This window comes from Ptiloglossa arizonensis, chromosome 13 (assembly GCF_051014685.1).
Source record: "Ptiloglossa arizonensis isolate GNS036 chromosome 13, iyPtiAriz1_principal, whole genome shotgun sequence".
In the NCBI taxonomy this organism is placed as follows: domain Eukaryota; kingdom Metazoa; phylum Arthropoda; class Insecta; order Hymenoptera; family Colletidae; genus Ptiloglossa; species Ptiloglossa arizonensis.
This window is the reverse complement of record NC_135060.1, coordinates 10000001-10021908: the sequence shown is the minus strand read 5'-3', so window position 1 is coordinate 10021908 and position 21908 is coordinate 10000001. Positions and strand designations below refer to the sequence as shown.

At 42.5% G+C, this 21908-nt stretch overlaps 1 protein-coding gene across 1 annotated transcript; it reads left to right on the top strand.

Moving 5' to 3' along the window:
- The first annotated feature begins 6669 nt into the window (after positions 1-6669).
- On the top strand, positions 6670-10615 carry LOC143153659 (uncharacterized). The gene is made up of 5 exons (XM_076325078.1): positions 6670-6708; positions 8630-9713; positions 9807-10352; positions 10443-10459; positions 10523-10615. The coding sequence occupies exons 1-5, from the start codon at positions 6670-6672 to the stop codon at positions 10613-10615; spliced, it is 1779 nt and encodes a 592-aa protein (XP_076181193.1).
- Positions 10616-21908: the final 11293 nt, after the last annotated feature.

The following is a 21908-nucleotide window of genomic DNA, read 5'->3' as shown; positions in this document are numbered from 1 at the left end:
ATAAATACGATGCACATTAATCGCGGAAATGAACAAACATTCACCGAAACCGTTCGCCTTTGCAGATTTCGTAATTTCTTCATGTTTATTTATCATATTTATTAACAATCGTCGTGGAACCGTAGATTAAACAATTATTAACAATGTTCTAGTATAAATAATGGCTTGAAAGTCATCACTTTCTGGAAATATTTGTTAGATCGAACAAAGACAATCGAAGTAACCGTGCGATAAAATAAATGAATATTTCTCTACATATCGAAAAAATAGTTTGTATATCTGCATATATATTCCGAACGCTCAGTCACACACATATGTCACACGGCGATGAAGTGAGTTGCCATCTACTGGAGAATAGGTAAACTATACTTAAGGTGTGAAAACACCTGGCGGAGAAACGCTCAAGTTTGTCGAAGATTTGTTCCAATTTCCACAAATAGATAGCGCCACGAGCATAAATTTACCGACATTAAAGATAAGTAATTCCATTTGTATGGTATACCCTACCGTGCGATAAAATAAATAAATATTTCTGTACAAAGTTTCGTATGTATCATCTTGCGAATAAATGTAAAGTTAAACAAAATCAGCGTAATGAAATTTCTCTGCATTCTAGCCTTCCTTTATAGGTTTAAAAAAATCTTCGATACCTCGAAATCATGGCTACACATATCGATTATCGACTCACAAGTGTTTATCACGATGATTTTTCTATATAGAAAAGCGATTAAACGAAATTCAGCACGTTTGAGTAAAAAATACAACTTCTACGCGTATTGTGCAAATTATCAGTATTAAACGAATGTTAAATGAATGTATCTAATAAACAATTGTTACTTTCCATGCTTTAAAACTTTACGCAACACGTTTTACTTTGAATCTCGATCTAAATCGATTTCTATAAGTTACTTCATCATTTATAATGCATAAATAAGATGCACATTGTTCGATTAATATTGGGAACATGCATAAATGTTAGTAACAATCGCGAAAATCAACAAATATGTTCTCCAAGAGACGACAACCTATATAATTACCACGTTACAAATGTTTGGAATTGCGCGTTCCGAATATATTTGCATGCATACAAACAATAATTCCGATATGTAGAGAAATATTTATTTATTTTATCGCACGGTAGGGAATATCATACAAATGGAATTACTTATCTTTAATGTCGGTAAATTTATGCTCGTGGCGCTATCTATTTGTGGAAATTGGAACAATTCTTCGACAAACTTGAGCGTTTCTCCACCAGGTGTTTTCCCACCGTAAGGGTAGTTCACACCTTTCTTCGATAGATGGCAACCCATGTAAATATCACGTCACAAATGTTTGGAAGCGCGTGTTCAGAATATATTTACCGATATTTACCGATATCATATATAAGTAATTCCATTTGTATGATATTCCCTACCGTGCGATTAAATAAATAAATATTTCTGTACGAACTTTTCTATGTTTCATCTTACGAATGAATGTAAAATTAAACGAAATCAGCATAATGTAATTTCCCTGCATTCTAACCATCCTTTATACATTTAAAAAAATCTTCAATACCTCGAAATCAAGGCCACACATATCGATTATCGACTCACAAATGTTTATCACAATAATTTTTCTATCTAGAAAAGCGATTAATTGAATTTTGGCACTATTATGTAAAAAATACCACTTCTAAGCGTATTGTGTAAATCATAAGGATTGAGCAAATGTTAAATTAATGTATCTAATAAACAATTACTACTTTCCATGCTTTGAAACATTAGGAAACACGTTTATACCTCGAAACTCAATCAAAATTTATTTTTTGTAAGCGAATCTATCATTTTTAATGCATAAATAAGATACACATTGTCCGATTAATATTGGGAACATGCATAAATGTTAGTAACAATTGCGGAAATGAAAGAACATTCACCGAAACGGTTCACCTTCGCAGATTTCGCAATATCCTGACGTTCATTTCTCATATTTATTAACAACCATCGTAGAATCGTAGATTAAACAATTATTATTTATGGCCAAGTATAAATAATGGCTAAAAATATCATTTCGTTGAAGTATTCTTCATTCGCGATGGAATTGTTGTCATTAAGGTGCAACCGACATTGTCAAGGCTACATATAACGATTATGATTCACAAGTATTCATCGCGATGATTTTTCTATCCAGAAGAGTGATCAATTGAATTTTTGCACTTTTATGTAAAAAAATACCACTTCTAAGGATATGGTGTAAATTATAAGATTTAAACAAACTTTAAATTCATGCTCCACATAGACAATTATTACTTTCCATGCTTTAAAACTTTATGAAATACGTTTAACATCGAAGCTCGATCAAAATTAATTTCTATAAGTTTCTTAATTAATTGCAATACATAAATAAAATGCACATTGTTCGATCAATATTGGGAACATGCATAAATGTTAGTAACAATCGCGGAAATAGACAAACATTCACCGAAACCGTTCATCTTCGAAGATTTCGCAATATCTTGATGTTTATTCATCATAATTCTTAACAATCGTCGTAGGACCATAGCTTAAACAATTATTAACAATGTCCTAGTATAAATAATGGCTTAAAAGCCATCAATTTCTTGAAATATTAGTTAGATCGAACAAAGACAATCGAAGTAATCGTGCGATAAAATAAATGAATATTTCTCTACATATCGAAATTATAGTTTGTACGAATGCAAATATATTCTGAACCCGCAATTACAAATCCCTGTAACGTGGTAATTACATAGGTTGCCATCTATTGGAGAAAGGGTTAAACTACCCTTAAGGGGTGAAAACACCTGGCGGAGAAACGCTCAAGTTTATCGAAGAATTGTTATGACTTTCATCAATAGATGGCTCCAGCGATAGTTAATATGGTTCGGAAGCAGATTCTTATCTGTAATTTCGGTACATAATGCATGTGGAGCCATCTATTGATGAAAGACAAAACAATTCTTCAACAAACTTGAGCGTTTTGCCGCCAGGTGTTTTCATCCCTTAAGTGTAGTTTAACCCTTTCTCCAATAGATGGCAACCCATGTAATTACCATGTTACAGGGATTTGTAATTGCGGGTTCAGAATATATTTACCGATATGACATATAAGTAATTGCATTTGTATGATATTTCCTACCGTGCGATGAAATAAATAACTATTTCTGTACAAACTTTTATATGTATCATCTTTCGAGTAAATGTAAAATTACACGAAATCAGCATAACGTTTTTATTCTGCATTCTAGCCTTCCTTTACACATTTCAAAAAATCTTCAATACCTCGAAATCAAGGCTACACATATCGATTATCGACTCACAAGTGTTTATCAAGATAATTTTTCTATCTAGAAAAGCGATTAATTGAATTTTGGCACTATTATGTAAAAAATACCACTCCTTAGCGTTTTGTGTAAATTGTAAAAATTGAACAAATGTTAAATTAATATATCTAATAGACAATTATTACTTTGCATATTTTAAAACTGTTGTATGACATAGTTAAAGTGAAGTTGATCTCACACTTTCAGATGTGACTTCTTAGCCAGTAACATTGCTCCGTTTTTCTGTAGCGTTTGGAGCGACTATGCAGGATGAGCAGTTGCCATTTTAATTACTTTTTTCTTGTATTCAAGAGGTATTAAATTCTGCCCACTTTTGGAAGGTTCTTCTTCCCACTCTTCTTCTTCCTTTTCATTGGACCTGCTTGTGCACATTTCAAAATCCTCGTCCATATTCTCATTTGAAAGGACAAGCTCTTCATTTTTCACTAACTCCATTTCACCAAACATGGTAACGATACGATGCTATATTTCTAATGCAACTTGCTTCACGATTAATGAAGTACTCAAAGATTGCGTTTCGTTTATGAAACTAATTTCTTTGAACATAACTTCACACATTTTCCACGCACTCCGAAGATCTATTTCGGTACCTCCTGTTTCCATTGTTACCTCTTCCTGTGAAAAACTCGTTGACGGTTGACTGCAATTCATTTTGTATATGAAACACCTACTGCCTTCTTACTGTTCTATAACCTGTCAGGAAATGATGTATTGAATAAGTTTTACTTTGAGATGGACTTTATTTGAGACGAAGCATGCACAGCACATCCTATTCCCTGAACATAAACATCGGAATGAAAAAAGGGTAATTCGATCGAGATCGTTCGACCGTTCGACAGTTCGACTAGTGTCGCTTGTGGGATATGCACGAACAAACTGTTCATCTTAACTACTTTTACCGACTTCGGTAGTTCGGTTGATTATAGTATCTAGAATCACCGTTCTTAAACGAAAAGGCCGCTTCAGAACTTGTTACTTTTTACGAGGTCGGAATTTCAGGTTGTGGGGTATCAACACCCGTAAGATGAAACGTGTATTTTATATTTCGTCTATAGATGTGACAGCAAAATGACTAAGCAGGTTTTAGGGACAAACTGTGACTAAGCCAGAAAATTACATTAAATATACTATCTATTCTATATCTTATTTATATCTCTACCCTATACCTAAATCGAGTTTATAGTATATCACAAAATACTGGAATGTTTGAGTTGCCATTAGCTTAAGGGTTCTTAACGCTCGAAATATTTCTACCCTTATTTAGCTTGTACAAGCGGACGACAGTTGGCGTTACATATCTTATCGACAAGTAGCGCCACCTAGGAAATCGAAACTTGATACTACGTTTAACTTCAATGTATTATATGCGACCGTATTATACGAAAACACGACGTCTGGATAAATTGAATCGTTATTAGAAATAATTATTAATCACATAAACCGTATTATAATAATTTCAATATGCTCGAATGACTTTATGCTCAAGACTGTTTGTAAACATTTTTGTGTTATAGTATCGGAAGAGAATGCACTATGTGCTTTCTTTCAAGATATTTTATTTATCGCACAATTTTGATCGCACTGACTTCGTTTTTTTCTTCCGAAACGTCTTTCAGTACAACGACGGAAACACAGAGTTAATGTTTAAAAAATTGGGTACGGGTCGTTGTCTCGCGTTGCAAAATGCAGCAAAATGACGACGCGTGTGTTTCTCGATAGCTTTTAACGTGGATTGCATTACCAACGTGTCATGTTAACGAAACAATAATTCATCGTGTTTCGTTCTTTGCTTGAAACCGTTTGTTCGATCGTACGTGACAGGTGGTTCCTATCGCGGAATAGAAACAAATTCACGATCAAAGCGTAGATTTGTTCGCGACGTACATATTTTACCGGCCACGCTGCATGACTGTCGATCGTTCGCGACGTGTGTATGTATATCCGATACGGTCAACGTGCCCATCGATCGTCAATATTTATATCACCGATACGGAGAACGATTAATCCAGCTTTATCGGTAACGCAGCGTTGCAAATGGTTCTTACAAGTATCGGTATTAATGGCCACATACTTTGTACCACGTTTCCTTCCAATTGCTCCTTTTCTTTCAAACAGTTGCCATATAGACGTGTAAGTTGGCTCTTACGGATTTTCAAGCAATCTTCGATAGTTTGTCCAACAAATGTTTTAACAATAGCATTTGTAAATTCGTTTGTGTGTACGTATAATTGTTAGATCGTATTCTAAAAAAGACATTCAAATAATTTCTGTTATTTAAGATTATATTTGAAAAATCAACCGACGAAATAAGACCATCTTGAAATACGAGACCAAACGTGTCTTCTTTACTAAAGACGGACTTAAAATACAAGATTTACCAAAGCAGTCTCGAGATCGCTTCCTCGCATTTTCAATTCAGTAATTTATTCATGGAACATTCGAATTAAGTATTTGTTGTCTACGAGAGTACTTCTGAAACATCTATTAATTCATGCGCGTATACAATACATTAATTTTAATATTTTTAAGTAGATACTGCAAATACTAGGATAAGAAACGAAAACCAAAAAGTAAAGCACGAAAACTGTTTCCTTCGTTGTGCAAAATTTGTTTCTATATTGCAAAAATGAAAGCAAAACTTTATTGATCCATCGTGGAGAACTATCGAACTTGTCGTTTCAGACTTACAATTATTAGACTTATCGGGAAAATTATTCTATTGGGTCGTTCGGAAAATCATTTGTTTTCCAAAATGGAGAATGTATAATCTAATAAAATGTTTATACACTCTAAATAAATCGTGTTTCATTTTCACTAAAAAAAAAAAAAAACACGAAATGACTTTCCGAACAATCCAATATTTCGTGGAACACTTGTACTTCGATACACCGTGTATAAACTTCGTCTAGAAAAATTAAAACGAATTTCCACGAGAAATTTATTACTACCGAAAGAATCTGTCGTTGAACGAACAACACTGTACACGGACTATCGTTCCGTGATTTTTTAAACGCATCTTGCACGTCACGTTCTAAGTTACGGGCGATAAACCCGAGCTGACCGGTGTTTGAATTACGATGTTTGATCGCGAACCGAATGTTTACCCGTGAGTAATGTCAGCATTCTTGACGGTATCCCGATATCTGTGGTAGGATCTCGGAACGGGTGTCCGATACCAGGAGTAGCTCATCTTTTGCATGATTCAGTCGTCCGTCAGATGCGAGACGCATTACACCGAACCCCACGCGTGCTACGGGTTCCCTTTAATTTTGTTCCTCGTGGTCTCTTGTCAATGTCGGTACGATTAAAGGGGGAGAAATATGAATCCGTCAAAATGGAATCTTGTTTCAATGGTGATGGTGAGTAAAAAATCGATAGATCGATACCTTTTATCCGTGCACCTTTTGCTCGTTTACCTTTCTGAAAACCGAATACCGTGGAAATTCCGTGTGAATTAATATTTCTACGGCTAATTGCGTTGTAGTCGAACGACAATCTCGCTCTACTAACTCCTTGACGCCTCAAAGTTTGGTGTACGCTTTCGTCTCCCAAATATACAAATACTCTCGAACCATGTAATAACACGGGGAGTTCTGAATCCGAGAAGACTCGCGGGACGAGTGTATACAAGCTGTGAAACTCTTCCATGTAAATACTTGTGTTCCAACTCGATCTTTCTCGGTGTCGTTCGAGTTTTCCATCATTCGAAACCTCGTATCGCTCGAATCTTACGTTAATTAAACTTCGTACCCTCTGATTGCCACGTTACTCGAGTCTCGCGTCATCTAAACCCAGTATTATCTGCATTCTGCGCCACCGAATCCTAATTTATACTCCTGAATGCTACACCTTGAACATTACCCACCTGCTTCAAAATCCTCAAGAACCTGAACAACTCTTGCAAAACGGATGTTTAAATTCCGAGACGTTGTCACTTTATGGCAGTTTAGACGTTTCTTTATTTAGAGTGTTGCGAGGCAAAGTTTATTCTCTTAAAGTATCCACTGTTGCTTAGAATTTACCGGGACTGTATTACGAAAGGTATAGAAAATTTGTTGTTCGGTTGATAGTTAATATTCTTTATTAGTTGTTCTTCACGATAATCTTAACCTTTTGCGGTCGTATGTCTGCTCTCAGCCACTGTACTAATCTTATACTTTATTCAACTATGTATTAGTTTACACTTTCTCCGAATGAATCTGAATGTCTAAAGAATCTGTTCACGAATCAATACGGTGCTCCTATTAGAGATAACGGAATTCAGTAAAGAGGAAAGGCTTAATGATTTTCCTTAATGGAAAACTGCATATATTGCGGCACCATGAAGATGTAAAAAGTAAAGATTGTTCTGTATGTTCAAACGGAAAGATTAAGGGCGAAAACCAGGATTACATGTTGGAGACTGTTTTGAAAGATACCACACGAAGGAGAATAATAAAATATAATTTTTACATAAAAACATTACATTAAAACACACCGTTGTATGAACATATACTTAAAGTTTACAAAAGAATTAATAAATCCTTCATAATCTTACATGTTATCTATCACTGATTTTACAAGGGAAATTAATTCCGACCAGTACGACACCTGTGTCCAAATTTAATACGACCGCAAAGGGTTAATTAAATAGAACTTATCGTGATTGTATCGCGAAAGGTACGGGAATATTTTTCTTCCATCGACAGTTAATATTCCGTGTCTACGCCAATGAGTTACAGCAAACTCTCGTTGTCGCTGGTTCTATTTCGATGGCTTTTCTGTTACTCGAAGTAGAATACTTCCTCGAATTCCTCCTTCCTGATACGATTCCTCGTCAGCTTACGAGCTCTGCAGAGTACGATAGTCGACAGTGCAGCTTGGCAATTTATTCGAGTATTATATTAGATTGTTCGGAAAGTCATTTCGTTCTTTTTTTCTTGGTGAAAATGAAACACGATTTATTAGAGTGTATAAACATTTTATTAAATTATATGCTCTCCATTTTGGAAAACGAAATTACTCTCCGAACGACCCAATATAATACAAGTACAAATACGTTGCAAAGAATTATCGCGTGTACAATTAAACGAGTGGTTGTACTTGTACCGTATCGGTCATTTTGGCGAGAGGCTCGTTCAGATCCCCATTGTTCCTAAGAAAGAGGACTCCTAGCTCGTCCGATTCGCGCGTCATGAAATTCATCCCTCTCTTGGCCCTATGTTTCTTGTCTCACGGCAACCTATCTGGACTTTTCGTTCCGCGAAACATTCGTCCGTACGATCGAAATTCTTCTCGCAGCTGTCGCTAATCTCCACGGGGATCCAGGAGAGTTCGACGAATTACGAACGTCAACAACGGAAACGTCACACCGATGCACCGGCGCAGCAATCGACAAACGTGCCACCCTACTGGGAGTACATTCTCCGGGAATTCGTGTTCAAGACGATCTCGTCGTCGCCGTTGGCCAATCACGATCTCTACAAACGTCTGTTGAACGCGCGATTTTACGGTGGCCCGTTCCCGAGCGTCCCCAGCGACGCGAGCAGCGTCGTTCTGTCGCGTGGCGACGTTTATTACTTGCCGAACGATCATTGGCTACTGTGTCAGGAGGGATGCAACGACTGCGAGCCGTGCAACGAGCACACGCACCCTACCGTCAAGTGGCTACTACGAAGGATCAAGAGGCTCCCGTTCCACGGTCCAACGCGACACGATCTTCAGCTGACGATAATCCCTCAGATAGACGGCAGCTACCGCATGACCAATCTCTGGCCGCGATCGTACGTCTACGTGACCACTCCGTACGAGGAGGCCGCCTACTCGAACGACAAACTCGATTATCGTCATCTCGGTAACGCTACCGGGGTTCTCGAGGACAGTGTGCCCTTCATCGTCGAGAGGAGCTCGCAATCGGCCGAGAGACGCGTGCCCGGAGAACAGAGCAACTCGACAATACATAGACACCCTTTCGAAAACGATTACGAACGGAACGTCGGTACAACCGTGACATCTACGAAGCCGATCACCACCGAGACGACCACTTCCGAGCACACCACGAGACAACGTTACTCCGATGTACCGATCGCGAACGTCACCGCGACGTCACCTGTCGTTTCCACGGACTACGCGAAGACCAGATCGAAACAGTCGTTACCGAAACTGATTCTCGGAACGGATCAACTGGGACAGAAGCACTTGGTGCACTTGGTGCCCGCTGACGGTTCCCCTAATTCGACCGATTTCGTTGCATCGAACCTCTCGAACGCCACAGGATCGGGCCAGCATCGCAACAGGACCGCCTATCAACGAATGCTGCGGAAGATATTCGATTCGTTGAGCAGCAACAAACGTTCCATCGAGGGCTTCCTCGATCCTCGGATAGGTACAGTTTCCACGTACAGCGATTTTAAAAGGTTTTCGTGTGGTCTTGATTGTTCGTAAACGGTGTTGATTGTTCTCGTTTCGTCGATTTTAGGAAAACGGGACCAACAAGTCGAGGAACACCAACAACAAGAAACGAGGAACGGTCTTACGAGATTAGGGCAATTGGATCGTTTCCATCGGGTCTACAACGAAGGGATTCGAAACGGAACCTTGGTGCCGAAGCGATGGCCTCTGGTTTTAAATTGGCACAGGCAGCGAAGGAAGTCCAACGATGACGCGAGTAACGACGAATCAACGATCGGTGTTAATCGTACTTCGAAAAATAGCAACGATATCAACTTCTGGGCGCAAAATGATTTCATCGATCGAACGTTCGATCGTGGTGCCGATCGGAATAGAAATATCTCCGACAGCTTCGATCCTAAATCGACCGAGCGGAATTATTACAACGGAAACGCTTCTAATAGTGGCGCGAAATTCGGTGACGGTTTACACGGTACTCGACAAAATAAAATTTTACCTCGTAAGTTCAAAATAGTCGTTACCACCGAATCCACGACGAAATCGATGAACAGGTCCAACGAAATTACGAATCACGGCGAAAGGGTTCCAGAAAAGAGCAAACAGATCGATCGCGGTATTGCATCGAATAACGGTTAGAACTGTTTCTTGGTTTAAGAAACGCAGCTCGATCGTTTCGAAGATCTTTAGATAAAATTGTAAAAAGATCCGGTTCTCGAACGTGTAATAATACGATTAGCGCTTAATTTAAATATTTTTTCATGGAACTAGATACAGTGTATGTAGTTTAGTAGCAAAGTGGAACAAGATCGCAGCACCGTTAACTCTAATCTTATTTTCTCGCTAAGTAAAGTTGGTAATTGTAACTTGGAACGTTGAAACTTGCGCGTGCGTGTACGTAATATCGCTACGAGTTCGTGAAATTTTACCTTAATACGTACGTGTAAACGACAAGACGCATTGTTTTTCGTATTAACGAACAAAGAAGAAGCAATTAACGTTTAGTGTTGAAATATTCTTAGTTCGATTTCTTTTTATTGTACGTCATTTTATGTATTTAGATTTCGGAAGTTTAGCAACACCGAGTATAGTAATGGTAATCAATATTAATATTGCTCTTTTCTTGACTATTAGTGGACACGATAATTGTTTAGACAGAACTTTGTTCTTCTTTCTTTTCCATAATAGGGAAATTAACTTCGAGAATCCAAGTTTTGCATAATTTTGCTACATAATTTCGATTCAAATACGATCGAAGAATCCACGTTATTCGACAATTCGAATTTTCGTACCGATTCCTCCACCATTATGGTTATCGCTTTCAACCTTACGCGATTTACCTTGAAGATTTTAGAATCTCTCAGTGCAAGTTCCGTTTGTGGGAGTACTCTCTCCTGCAACACCTGGTCCGTTGGATTACAGTGAAAATACATTTACACGAACGATTAGTAGATACGCGGCTCGCGATATGCAAAAGTGCAGTGCAATTGTAACGCGCGTAGTCGGTTGTCTTGCAGGAGAATCTGTTGGATTTGCTCTTAGGTACACGGAGAAGAGACAATCGAGTAAGAAGTGTCGCGCGAAGAATGTTAAGTAGGGAGTATTGAGCTGAGAAAATTGAACAAAGAGGGTCGCGATCTCGGTTGAAAGTACTAAGGTACTCATAGATGGCAACGAATGAAAAGAAAAGAGCGGAGAATAAAAAATACAGGATAAATACTGTAAAGTCCAGCGCAGCACGAGTTCTACGAGGGTCGACTAACAAGGGGACCTCACGGTAATGGAAATCGCTTTTGAAACGGTAGTAGATGCGACTTATAGTACAAACCTGGTATCAAAAAACCCTAACAGGTCACTCGCTCCAGCGACTTGCTCAAAACTTGCTCTGTTAAGAAGATTTAAGTAACTCGTGTACCATGTGTACGTATCGAACTTTGAATCAATATATCTCGAAAAGAAAGGCCCATTTAGAAGAAACTTGTTAAAATTCTTCGATACTAGGTACGTGTTACAATTTCCATCTATTACCGTTCCAAAAGCGATTTCCCCTACAGTAAGGTCCCCTTGTAAGAACGAAATACAATTTAATCCCTTTTAAATGAACGCCGAATGTAATATTACCGCGATTAGACTCGGAGAACTTGTATTTATCCCGTGTATCTTTTCCGGTGTATTTCCACCGGGCCGCTCTAAATATCGCGTAATAAAACAAACTAGTAGCATCGACCCTAGGGATGTCACTTAACACCGTAAGCCCGCGGGTAGTTCCATCGCCGGCACCGCTAAGAGGATCGACGATCCTTAATCGGGCCTGGCGCGATCATTTAAAACGATTATAACCCTTCCTTGTCCCTCAGCCGGTATCACCCGAGGTCGCATCGGTCTCTCGCATTACCCAGCGAGGCGAGAGGGTGGCTCTGTGTCCCGCGTGTGACCTCCGCAAGCGTGCTCAGCCCCTCCCGTAATTGCGTGGCGATGGTAGCGGCGCGTGATGCACGTACGTACCTACGTACGTGTACGTTCTCCGCCTCCGTGCTTTCCCTCGGTGCACGCCGAGACGCGTTTGCAGAGGTGTACGCGAGCGTGTTCGTGCACGCCGGCTGAATTTGTGCAAGCAAGCACAGCGCACCGTGTACCGCGAACGAGAACGGGGGTAGGGTTTAAGGGAGCTCCCGGAGGTGGGGGTGAGACGACTGGCTCAGACGGCAAGGTTTGAGGAGCAGAGGTAAGCCGGCGCTTATATTTAATTAAGGAGGATACGGGCTCGAGCGAAGAGAGAAAGTCGGATGGCGCCGGCGCCGGCGTCGGCGTCGGCTCCGAGATACTCTCTTCGCTACCGAGTAACGGAGCGAGATAGAAACGGAGAGAAAGGGATACCAGGTCTGTGTTTCTTGTCTAATTATCTACCCTTCCCGTCCTGCCAGCCACGTTCACTTTCTACGTCCGATATCTACCGCGCGATCCCGTCTTCCTATTTTTTCCCGATTTCCGGCCAACTTTCCGCTTCGTTCTCCCCTTCCTCGATTTCGCTCATGCTCTTATCCATCCCGTTCTCCACCTCTTTCTTTCGATTTTTTCCTCTACTTTTTATCGCGTCAATCTTCCACCGTTTCCTTTTCTCTCCATCGACCGATCTCTTATCGAAATCGAAACGATCTTCCGGACGTATCCTCTCCGGTCTCGATCCCTCTCGTCATCTAGACGCAGAAATTACGAATCGCGACGGACAATGTCTGGCCAACTTTCCGCCTCGTCCTACACTTCCCGCTCGTTCGATTTCGCTCTTGCTTTTATCCACCCTGTTCTCCTCCTCTTTCTTTCGATTTTTTCCTCTCCTTTTTATCGCGTCAATCTTCCCCCGTTTCCTTTTCTCTCCATCGACCGATCTCTCATCGAAGTCGAAACGATCTTCCGGACACATCTTCGTCGGCCCCGATCTCTCTCGTTATCTCGGCGCAGAAATTACGAATCGCGACGTCGGAAACTTTTTAATTACATCGACGAGAGGTCCACGCTCGATGATCAACCGTTAACGCGATCGCAACGTCATGGGAGGGTATGAACGAGGAGAACGCGTTTCGGTTTCCGTATCCACTCCGGGCGGAGAGAGTCCGAACGATACTCCTTTTCCCGCGTTTTTCTTTCCGTTTCGTTCGCGAGCGTCACGTTTCAATCACCGCGTCTTTTCTGCCACCCTTCGATCCCCCGAGCCCCGCGCCCCTTTCTTCCACGTAGCCTTTTCTAACCGCGCAATCGGACGGTGCGAAACGATCGATTCGATCGCCGTTAGATTGGTTTTAACGAGTTTCCTTTCAGCACGGTTTATCGAGAATTGCGGGTGCTCTCGACGAGCCCCAGAAACCGAATACGCCGGGGAAATTTCGACGGAAGATCTTAATTAAAGACGCCCCGCCAAAAAATGAGAGCAACCACCGCGCTCCACCGAGATTGGTATTATTGCTACGCCGACGCGGGGCCGCTATTATCATCCTGTCCTCGATCCCATTAATGACTGTGTATATAATTCGGGAAATGCCGCATTCCACCCCCTCCCTCCCCCTGCCGGGGAGATCGCGGAATCGAGCGTCGTCGCTTTTAATAGGATCGCTAACAGGATTCGTTCGGGAAAGTGGCGTCGATTGGTTTCGAAGGAACGAGAATTTCGCCGGGCGTGAGAAATTAATTAGAAATCATTTCGTTGGAAATCCACTTCCATCGCTCCGGTGGAATGGAGGAAAAAAATATGCGTCTAAACATCTTTAACCTTACGAATAACAAGACAGTTTAATTAAGGACGTGTTTCCTCGTTAATTATTACTCTTGCTAATCTAAGGGATGTTTTTCTCTTTCAGAATCTTCAAGATCGATATCGTGCAAAGATTACGTGGATTCTTTTTCTATTGCATTCTATTGCATTTTCTATTACTCTCGATTGTTCATTGTTCGAAGAAAACATTAGGGAAAATTCTCTAACGTTTACCGAACGTTTTATTCTTATACTATTAGCTTGTTCGAAAAGTCATTTCGTTTTTTTCTGGTGAAAACACAATTTTTTTAAAGTGTATAGACATTTGATTAAATTGTATATTCTCCATTTTGGAAAACGAAATTACTTTTCGAACAACCCAATATTCATTCGCGTCTGCGGCTACATCCTTCAACTTCTAATAATAAGAGTATCGTATCTGAAAGATAAAATTTCAACGCTCAAGTGCATCGTTGCATTTTTCTGTTACGATAGTTATATTTTCTTCGATGTCAATCGTAGTATCTATAAAATCGTAGAGTACGAATCGTGAAAATTTGGATGATTTCGAACTAGAATAATCCAAACGATAATAACGGTGATGCTTGAACGAAAAAAATGTATCTTAAAATCTTCGTACCGATCTAATATATGTATTCTCTTTCGGTTTCGCACCGTACTCGTACAACGCATATAATAAACGTAAGTAACGGAGAGCGAAAGAGACTAAACGTATACAAATCTGGTAAACATTTTTCGAAAGGACGTACGATGCTTTTTCGTATATTTTATTTCCATTAGAATAATTATTATTTACGTTTACGATATAATGCGAAAGAAAAGCGACGATACGTTGCGTACGCACTGATAAATTAACGTACAAATTAGCTCGTTCGTAATTAAAATATATTTCGCGAGGATAACGATACGTCCAGGCCCGTATAAAATTAACAGGATAAATTATACTAAAACGACAGATCCTTCGTGCACAAACTGGACAATGGGAAGTTAAAAATAGCGCTTCTTCGCGTTTCAGATGGGAACGATCGCATCTACCGGCGCGTTTCCGTATTTATATTTGCGCGAGTGTGGAATATTTAGAATTGATATTGATAAAGTATAGCTGAACCGGTTAAATTTGCATTCGTTGAAATTTCACTTAATTAAGCTACAAATTTTTGTTTCGATAACTCAGGATCATTTTCTGTCGCCCGTGTTTTTCATTTTTTTTCGTTTATTTATTTATTTATTTATCTATCTTTTTTTTTCTGCCTCTCGTTGTCAGTTTCAAGCCGCGATGGCACGCTGACGCACGGAATTATAAATTTCAGGTTCCGGTATTTCAAAAATCACGAGCCGTCTCCGCCGCCGCCGCCGCCGCGGCGGATACACAATTTATATAATATTTATTTCAATGGTAGCGTACACGTACGATCGCAACGCGATTTAAATATTTTCCGTGTTTCGACGGTTGTTATCCCAGCCGCGCATCGGTGTTAACGAATCGCATTTGCACTCCCGCCAATGAGAAAAACGATTTAACGAGCGTTTTATTAAAACGTACGTTTATGGAAAAAACAGGGCGAGTCTCGTTTAACGGAACGGAATTACAAAACGGCACTCCATCTGATTAAAACTAATGAAAATATTATTTCCCGGAATAACTCAGATTCCTTTTCGGATATTTTCGCCGTCGGAATCCCATGGGAATTTCTCGCCCGGGTATTTGTTGCACCGCGAATTTGAATTTCATATCGTTCGACAATTCACGGCCCGTACCCGTACCCGTACCCGTACCCGTACCCGTACCCGTACCCGTACCCGTACCCGTACCCGTACCCGTACCCGTACCCGTACCCGTACCCGTACCCGTACCCGTACCCGTACCCGTACCCGTACCCGTACCCGTACCCGTACCCGTACCCGTACCCGTACCCGTACCCGTACCCGTACCCGTACCCGTACCCGTACCCGTACCCGTACCCGTACCCGTACCCGTACCCGTACCCGTACCCGTACCCGTACCCGTACCCGTACCCGTACCCGTACCCGTACCCGTACCCGTACCCGTACCCGTACCCGTACCCGTACCCGTACCCGTACCCGTACCCGTACCCGTACCCGTACCCGTACCCGTACCCGTACCCGTACCCGTACCCGTACCCGTACCCGTACCCGTACCCGTACCCGTACCCGTACCCGTACCCGTACCCGTACCCGTACCCGTACCCGTACCCGTACCCGTACCCGTACCCGTACCCGTACCCGTACCCGTACCCGTACCCGTACCCGTACCCGTACCCGTACCCGTACCCGTACCCGTACCCGTACCCGTACCCGTACCCGTACCCGTACCCGTACCCGTACCCGTACCCGTACCCGTACCCGTACCCGTACCCGTACCCGTACCCGTACCCGTACCCGTACCCGTACCCGTACCCGTACCCGTACCCGTACCCGTACCCGTACCCGTACCCGTACCCGTACCCGTACCCGTACCCGTACCCGTACCCGTACCCGTACCCGTACCCGTACCCGTACCCGTACCCGTACCCGTACCCGTACCCGTACCCGTACCCGTACCCGTACCCGTACCCGTACCCGTACCCGTACCCGTACCCGTACCCGTACCCGTACCCGTACCCGTACCCGTACCCGTACCCGTACCCGTACCCGTACCCGTACCCGTACAGAGAACCTACGATCGACGTTCCGCGTTAACGCGGTTGTTATCCCCTTTTTACCGCGCCTCTCCACCTCCCGTCTCTGTTCTTTCGTACTAAGCTTCCAAACAACCATCGATCGAATCACCGATAACCAATTACACCCTGATCCTTGACGGACCTCCCTTCGGTGTCTTCAAATTTTCCACGGCGTCTGTCACGAGTCGGCGTGCACACAGGGGAGAGAGAAGGCGGTCGAGTAAACGGCGCGAGGTGTTCCAGCGGAAATGAGGGGAACGAGAGACGAAAAGAAATCGGTCGGAAAAGAGGAGAGCGAAGGAGCCGGGCTTTTAACGGTAAGACCGTGATGGTTCGGAGCCCGTCCGATGGGAGATTGACGCTCCTTCGTTCGCCGCGATGCACATGGCCGCTCGGGTAGAGGGAGACGAAAGGGAACAGGTTCGAATAAACGCGCCGGAAGAGGGCCCCTCTTCTCGCCGTTCTACGGATATTTAAATCCGAACGCGCCACCCCTCGAACCGAAATCTCGAAGACAAGACGGCCTGGGGGGAGGGGAGGGGAGCTAACGGTGGTGTATACGTCTGGGAACGGTGTACCTCGAGCGGTCCATTGAGAGCAAACCTCCACGGAGAGCGAGCACAGGAAAAAAAGAAAGAGAGCCGGAGCGAGAAGGACGACAGAGTCGGGCGTAGAAGGTGCGCCAGACCCGGAAGGAAAGAAGAGCTAGTTGTTCGAGCGTAACGTGTATTCTTGTCGGGGTGAGGTCGAGGAAGACGCGATGCGCGGCAGACTTTCGCGGCCCTCTTGCGAAGAAGGCACCAGGGTACGAGCGGAGCGGAGGGGGCGCAAAAAAAAGAAGTAGAACCGACGGAAAGATTCAGAACCTTCTTCTTAATGGCGTGGGTGTGCCGGCGAGCGGAGGAGTAAGTTTTAAAAACATCCCGCCCGATACGCCTCCGGTGCTGGTTTTATCGTTGCCCCTCGTACCCCGTGCACACCGACGAGCAGTCAGACTTCACCGTGAACCCGTATCCGGTAAAGCCTTTTCCGACTTGGTGCCGCGCGGTACCTGCTCAACGTGTACCGTGTGTGACTGTAAATCTCACCGAAAAGCATCTACCGGTATCAAGGAACACGCGTCCACGAGTGACACATGAGCGATCTCTTACAGTCGAGGGGGCTAGGTATGCAACTTTATCGCGTTCCTACCAGCCACGATCTCGCGAGTTGTCGGACCGTGGAAACGGAGAATACATCGGGCACGGTGTTCCTCGAGAGAAACGCTTCTACGTTAATGTTTTAGCGGGTTTGACTTATACAACAGGGCGGAGTGGAACGAAAGGGTTCCTGGGAGAAAAACGATGGTCGGGGAGGAGATCGTTTCGGTTTGTAAACGATGGTCTGCACGAAGAACCTCGTTAATCGAAGGGGAGATAGTTGCGAATTCGGTTGGATCTCGTTCAACGTTTATGACTTCGAAATGAATTCGCTTTAGAAGATTCTGTACCACGGCAGGAGCTTCTTCGTACGCGAGAGTTGAGCATTTTCAAACGAGACGCTTCTTCTTTCAAGATCTCGAGGAGATTCACATCTGTCTTCCGGTAGCGGTAATCTCGCAACGTGGACGATTGCGACTGTTAAACCGCAGAGATTAAAATGAGAAAACGTTATCGATGTTATCGATCGTCTTTGTTACGCGTACGTGGAAATATACTTCGCAGAGGAATTAAAAGATCGTTGATTCGAGACAGTAAGATCGTCGATGTTTGAACGGGAATGCTAAAAATGTCGTTACGAAACCTAAAATTATCCTCGACGTCACCGAAGTCGTCTACGCTTAAAATACACTCGCTTTCGTTATGTTTTCTTCGTGGAAATCTCGTTTAAAAACAGCCTTCGGTTGTCGCTTCGCGCAATTATTCAATTACACCGATACTTCTCTCCGAGTTGCAGGAATCGGTACGTTAAAGCGGTCGCTTCTTCGAACATGGACGACGATCCATCCGTCTCTCAGCCCGAAGCGTTTCGTGCCTCGAAACAACTACAGTTTCCATCAAGAGGTCGGATTAGAATTCTTTCTCCGCCGATCTGATATTGACGTTAAGACGTTTCCGTTCGGCAACGCGAAACTTGGCAGCGTGCATCAACGTAGCTACGCCTCGCTTCATTCTTTGGCCCTTTTTGCGGCGCTCTTTGACCGACAGCGGAAGATTGGATATTTCTTCCCGGCAAGGTGAACACCTGGTTTTTCCTTCGACAGCCAGTCGCACGAGACGCGCGCACATCGGTGGCTCGTAGTTTCGTTCTTCTCGCGAGCGTAACACAAAATGTGCACGGTTACACGTAGGCGACGCCAGGGACCGGTAAACGCGCGAAAACATTCTGTCTGAGACGAAAGGCGGAGAGAAAAAAGGCAACGGACCGTCGACGAAAAGAGGGTCGGGACGAAGGGAGACGGACGAGGGTGGAACAACTAAAAACAACTCGATCTATCGACATCCTATTTCGCTTTCCTATTACGCGAACGTCTGAAACACGCGATTTATTTGGTTTATTTTCATATGGAACGTTCTTTGGCACGATCTCAAAGGCGGAGCCGAGCCCTCTGTGTCCTCACCTATGCCACCCTATCGGGGGACTCTCTCCCTACCATCGAAACCTCTCGGTCCTGCGCCCTCGTGGATCGACAATTCCTCGCACACGATTACGATCGACATGCGTCCAACTAATATCCGAATTTTTGTAATTCCTTTTGCTGGATATTGAAAACGTCTTTTTATCGAACAGCGAAGCCTTCACCCTCTCCTGGTTCCAAGGCCCGACCGGTTTCGATACACGTTTGTTGTATATCAGTTGAGAGGAAAAGAGAACGAGACCTTGAAGGATTTGCGAGACGTATCGGTTAGCCCGCGTCGGGACTGAACGAAAGCTACTCGAGGCTCTCCACGTTGCTCGTGGTACCATATTTACCTTAATTATTGCGTCGAGCGGATGGGGTGTACGTGGAAAATTAGCAAGTGTCGGAAAAGATTGGGTTGTTCGGAAAGTCATTTCGTCTTTTTTGGTGAAAATAAAACACGATTTTTTTAGAGTGTATAAACATTTTCCGAACAACCGAATATTTCGCGTTTTGAAATTTTAATTCGTAGCCTCGATTCAATAGGAACATCATTGCCCAAACGCGTACAATTAAGCATTGAGATGCGAGATGATCATTTTGAACGCTTCTTGCAAAGATGCATCTACGTACACGAGTTTATTCGTTCGTTGTTACGTGTTTGATTCATTTCTAAAATTTTTATCGCATATTACGCTACGAGAAATGTCGGCCGACATATCGTATCGATAGAAATACGATATTCGTGACAATTTATTTAAACATCCGTGAAGATATTTATCGATGTTAAATCGGTTGCCTCGTCCCGTGTTTTCGATTCTCGCTAAAACCGCTCGAGGAAGTTGTCACCCGCAAATTTGGTTTAAAACAAACACGGTTGTTTCGGCAGTTCAAGTCACGAAAGTTTCAACGACGGGAATAAGTTCCGGTAACTAGTAGTGTACCGCGCGTTTGCGCGAACAGGCTAAACAGCTCGGCGGAAATATTTCATTATTTGCAATTATATCTTGTGTACTATGAACTTTCGTTCTTGCAAACTACCTGGCTGAAATTTCCTGTGTCTCGTCGCCTAAAACGGCCGCTTCCCGTCTTCCGTTGTAACGTTTGTACTCTCTCGTGTCTCTTTCACACGTAATAGCTGTAATTTGTTAGCTCTAGGGTAGGTTACGTTGACACGATCTTCGCGAAAGTACCATTTTAGCTCCGAAGCGACGAAACTCGACGGTTTCTTTAATTTTATGGCGGAGACATTTTTTCCTTCAATTTTATTCTTCGTAAAAGCGACGCGATCGTATCTTCTTTTTTTTCTTCTTTTTCTCACGAGCGAACGAAGAAATCGAAGCAATCGAATTTAAAAGTTGAAACGTATCGACAAACTGGGGCATTGCGAAAGTAAAATTACTCGCGATCCAGTCTCGTGATTCTTTTATAGTCGTGTAACGTTCGATGATCGAGTTTCCGAGCTTTATAGAATTATCGGGGAGATTCGATGGCGGTGAATTTTATTTTGACATTTATGCGCGTATCGAAGCGTGTAATCAGTAAAGTGCTTTGCCATACAGTCCGCGGTAGATTGGCAGGTGGCCATCCAATGCTTATTTAATCGGCACTGCGAAATAGAAGTTGCGAAATTAAATGGACACCGTTGCAACGATAATGGTAATAACAACAATGGTGAATTTAAACTAAACGCGGACGTATCGTCGCTATGACAGCCGTGATTCGTAAACGCGGCATCATTAACACAATACGGTTCGCGTAAACGAAATCTAAGCACGTTTTGCGAGTGTCATTGTTATCGTTGTTCTTATCATTGTTATATCCATTTTGTCGTGATCCGTACCGTACTGTCGTCCAGCAGCCGGTGGATCGAGATACGATTTATTTAGACGATGAACTTTATTGTATCATCTTTGCCTCTCGAAATTCATTATAATAGACGGAACAAGTATACGAGTCGTAATAAATTTCATTAAATTATAATTCAGTTTCGACGAATGTACTTATCGAAACATTTAGTACTCGTTCAATTAAAGTAATACTGCTTGTGATACTCGATAATAATCACGAAGGTTTTTGATACGCAAATGTAATTAAATCGAGTGTTTAGTTTGAAACAAAATTGATATCGAATCGGTAACGTACAGCTCTGATGCTACGTTTTTTGTTTTTTTTTTTTAGAACGAAACGATCCTCTTTACACCCGACACGAAGATATAAACGAACATTTTCTTCCTCGATGGGTATCGTGATAAAGGCAATATCAGAGGTTGTTACTGTCAAGAACAAAGATTTCACCGTGACGCGCAATCCCGTCGAAAGGGGAGTAGAAAAAGTCATTAACGTCCCTTTTTGTAATTTGACGCACGATATCGGGAAATAGGTTAATAGAATTCTATAATAATTTGAACACGCCACGAATCTAGGTCGACCGCTCAGTTTCCTTTTCAAGCCAAAGTGGAAGAAAGAGAAGCTTCTTCGAGATAGAGATGCAATTAGTTCCTTCGTTTCTTACGTTCGGACTTACAATCGCATCAAATTTCCTGTCGCACACTTTCATCTCCTCTAAAATGTCTCGAAACGAAAAATAGAAGGGAGAAACAAAAGGTGCGCGTACAACGAGAA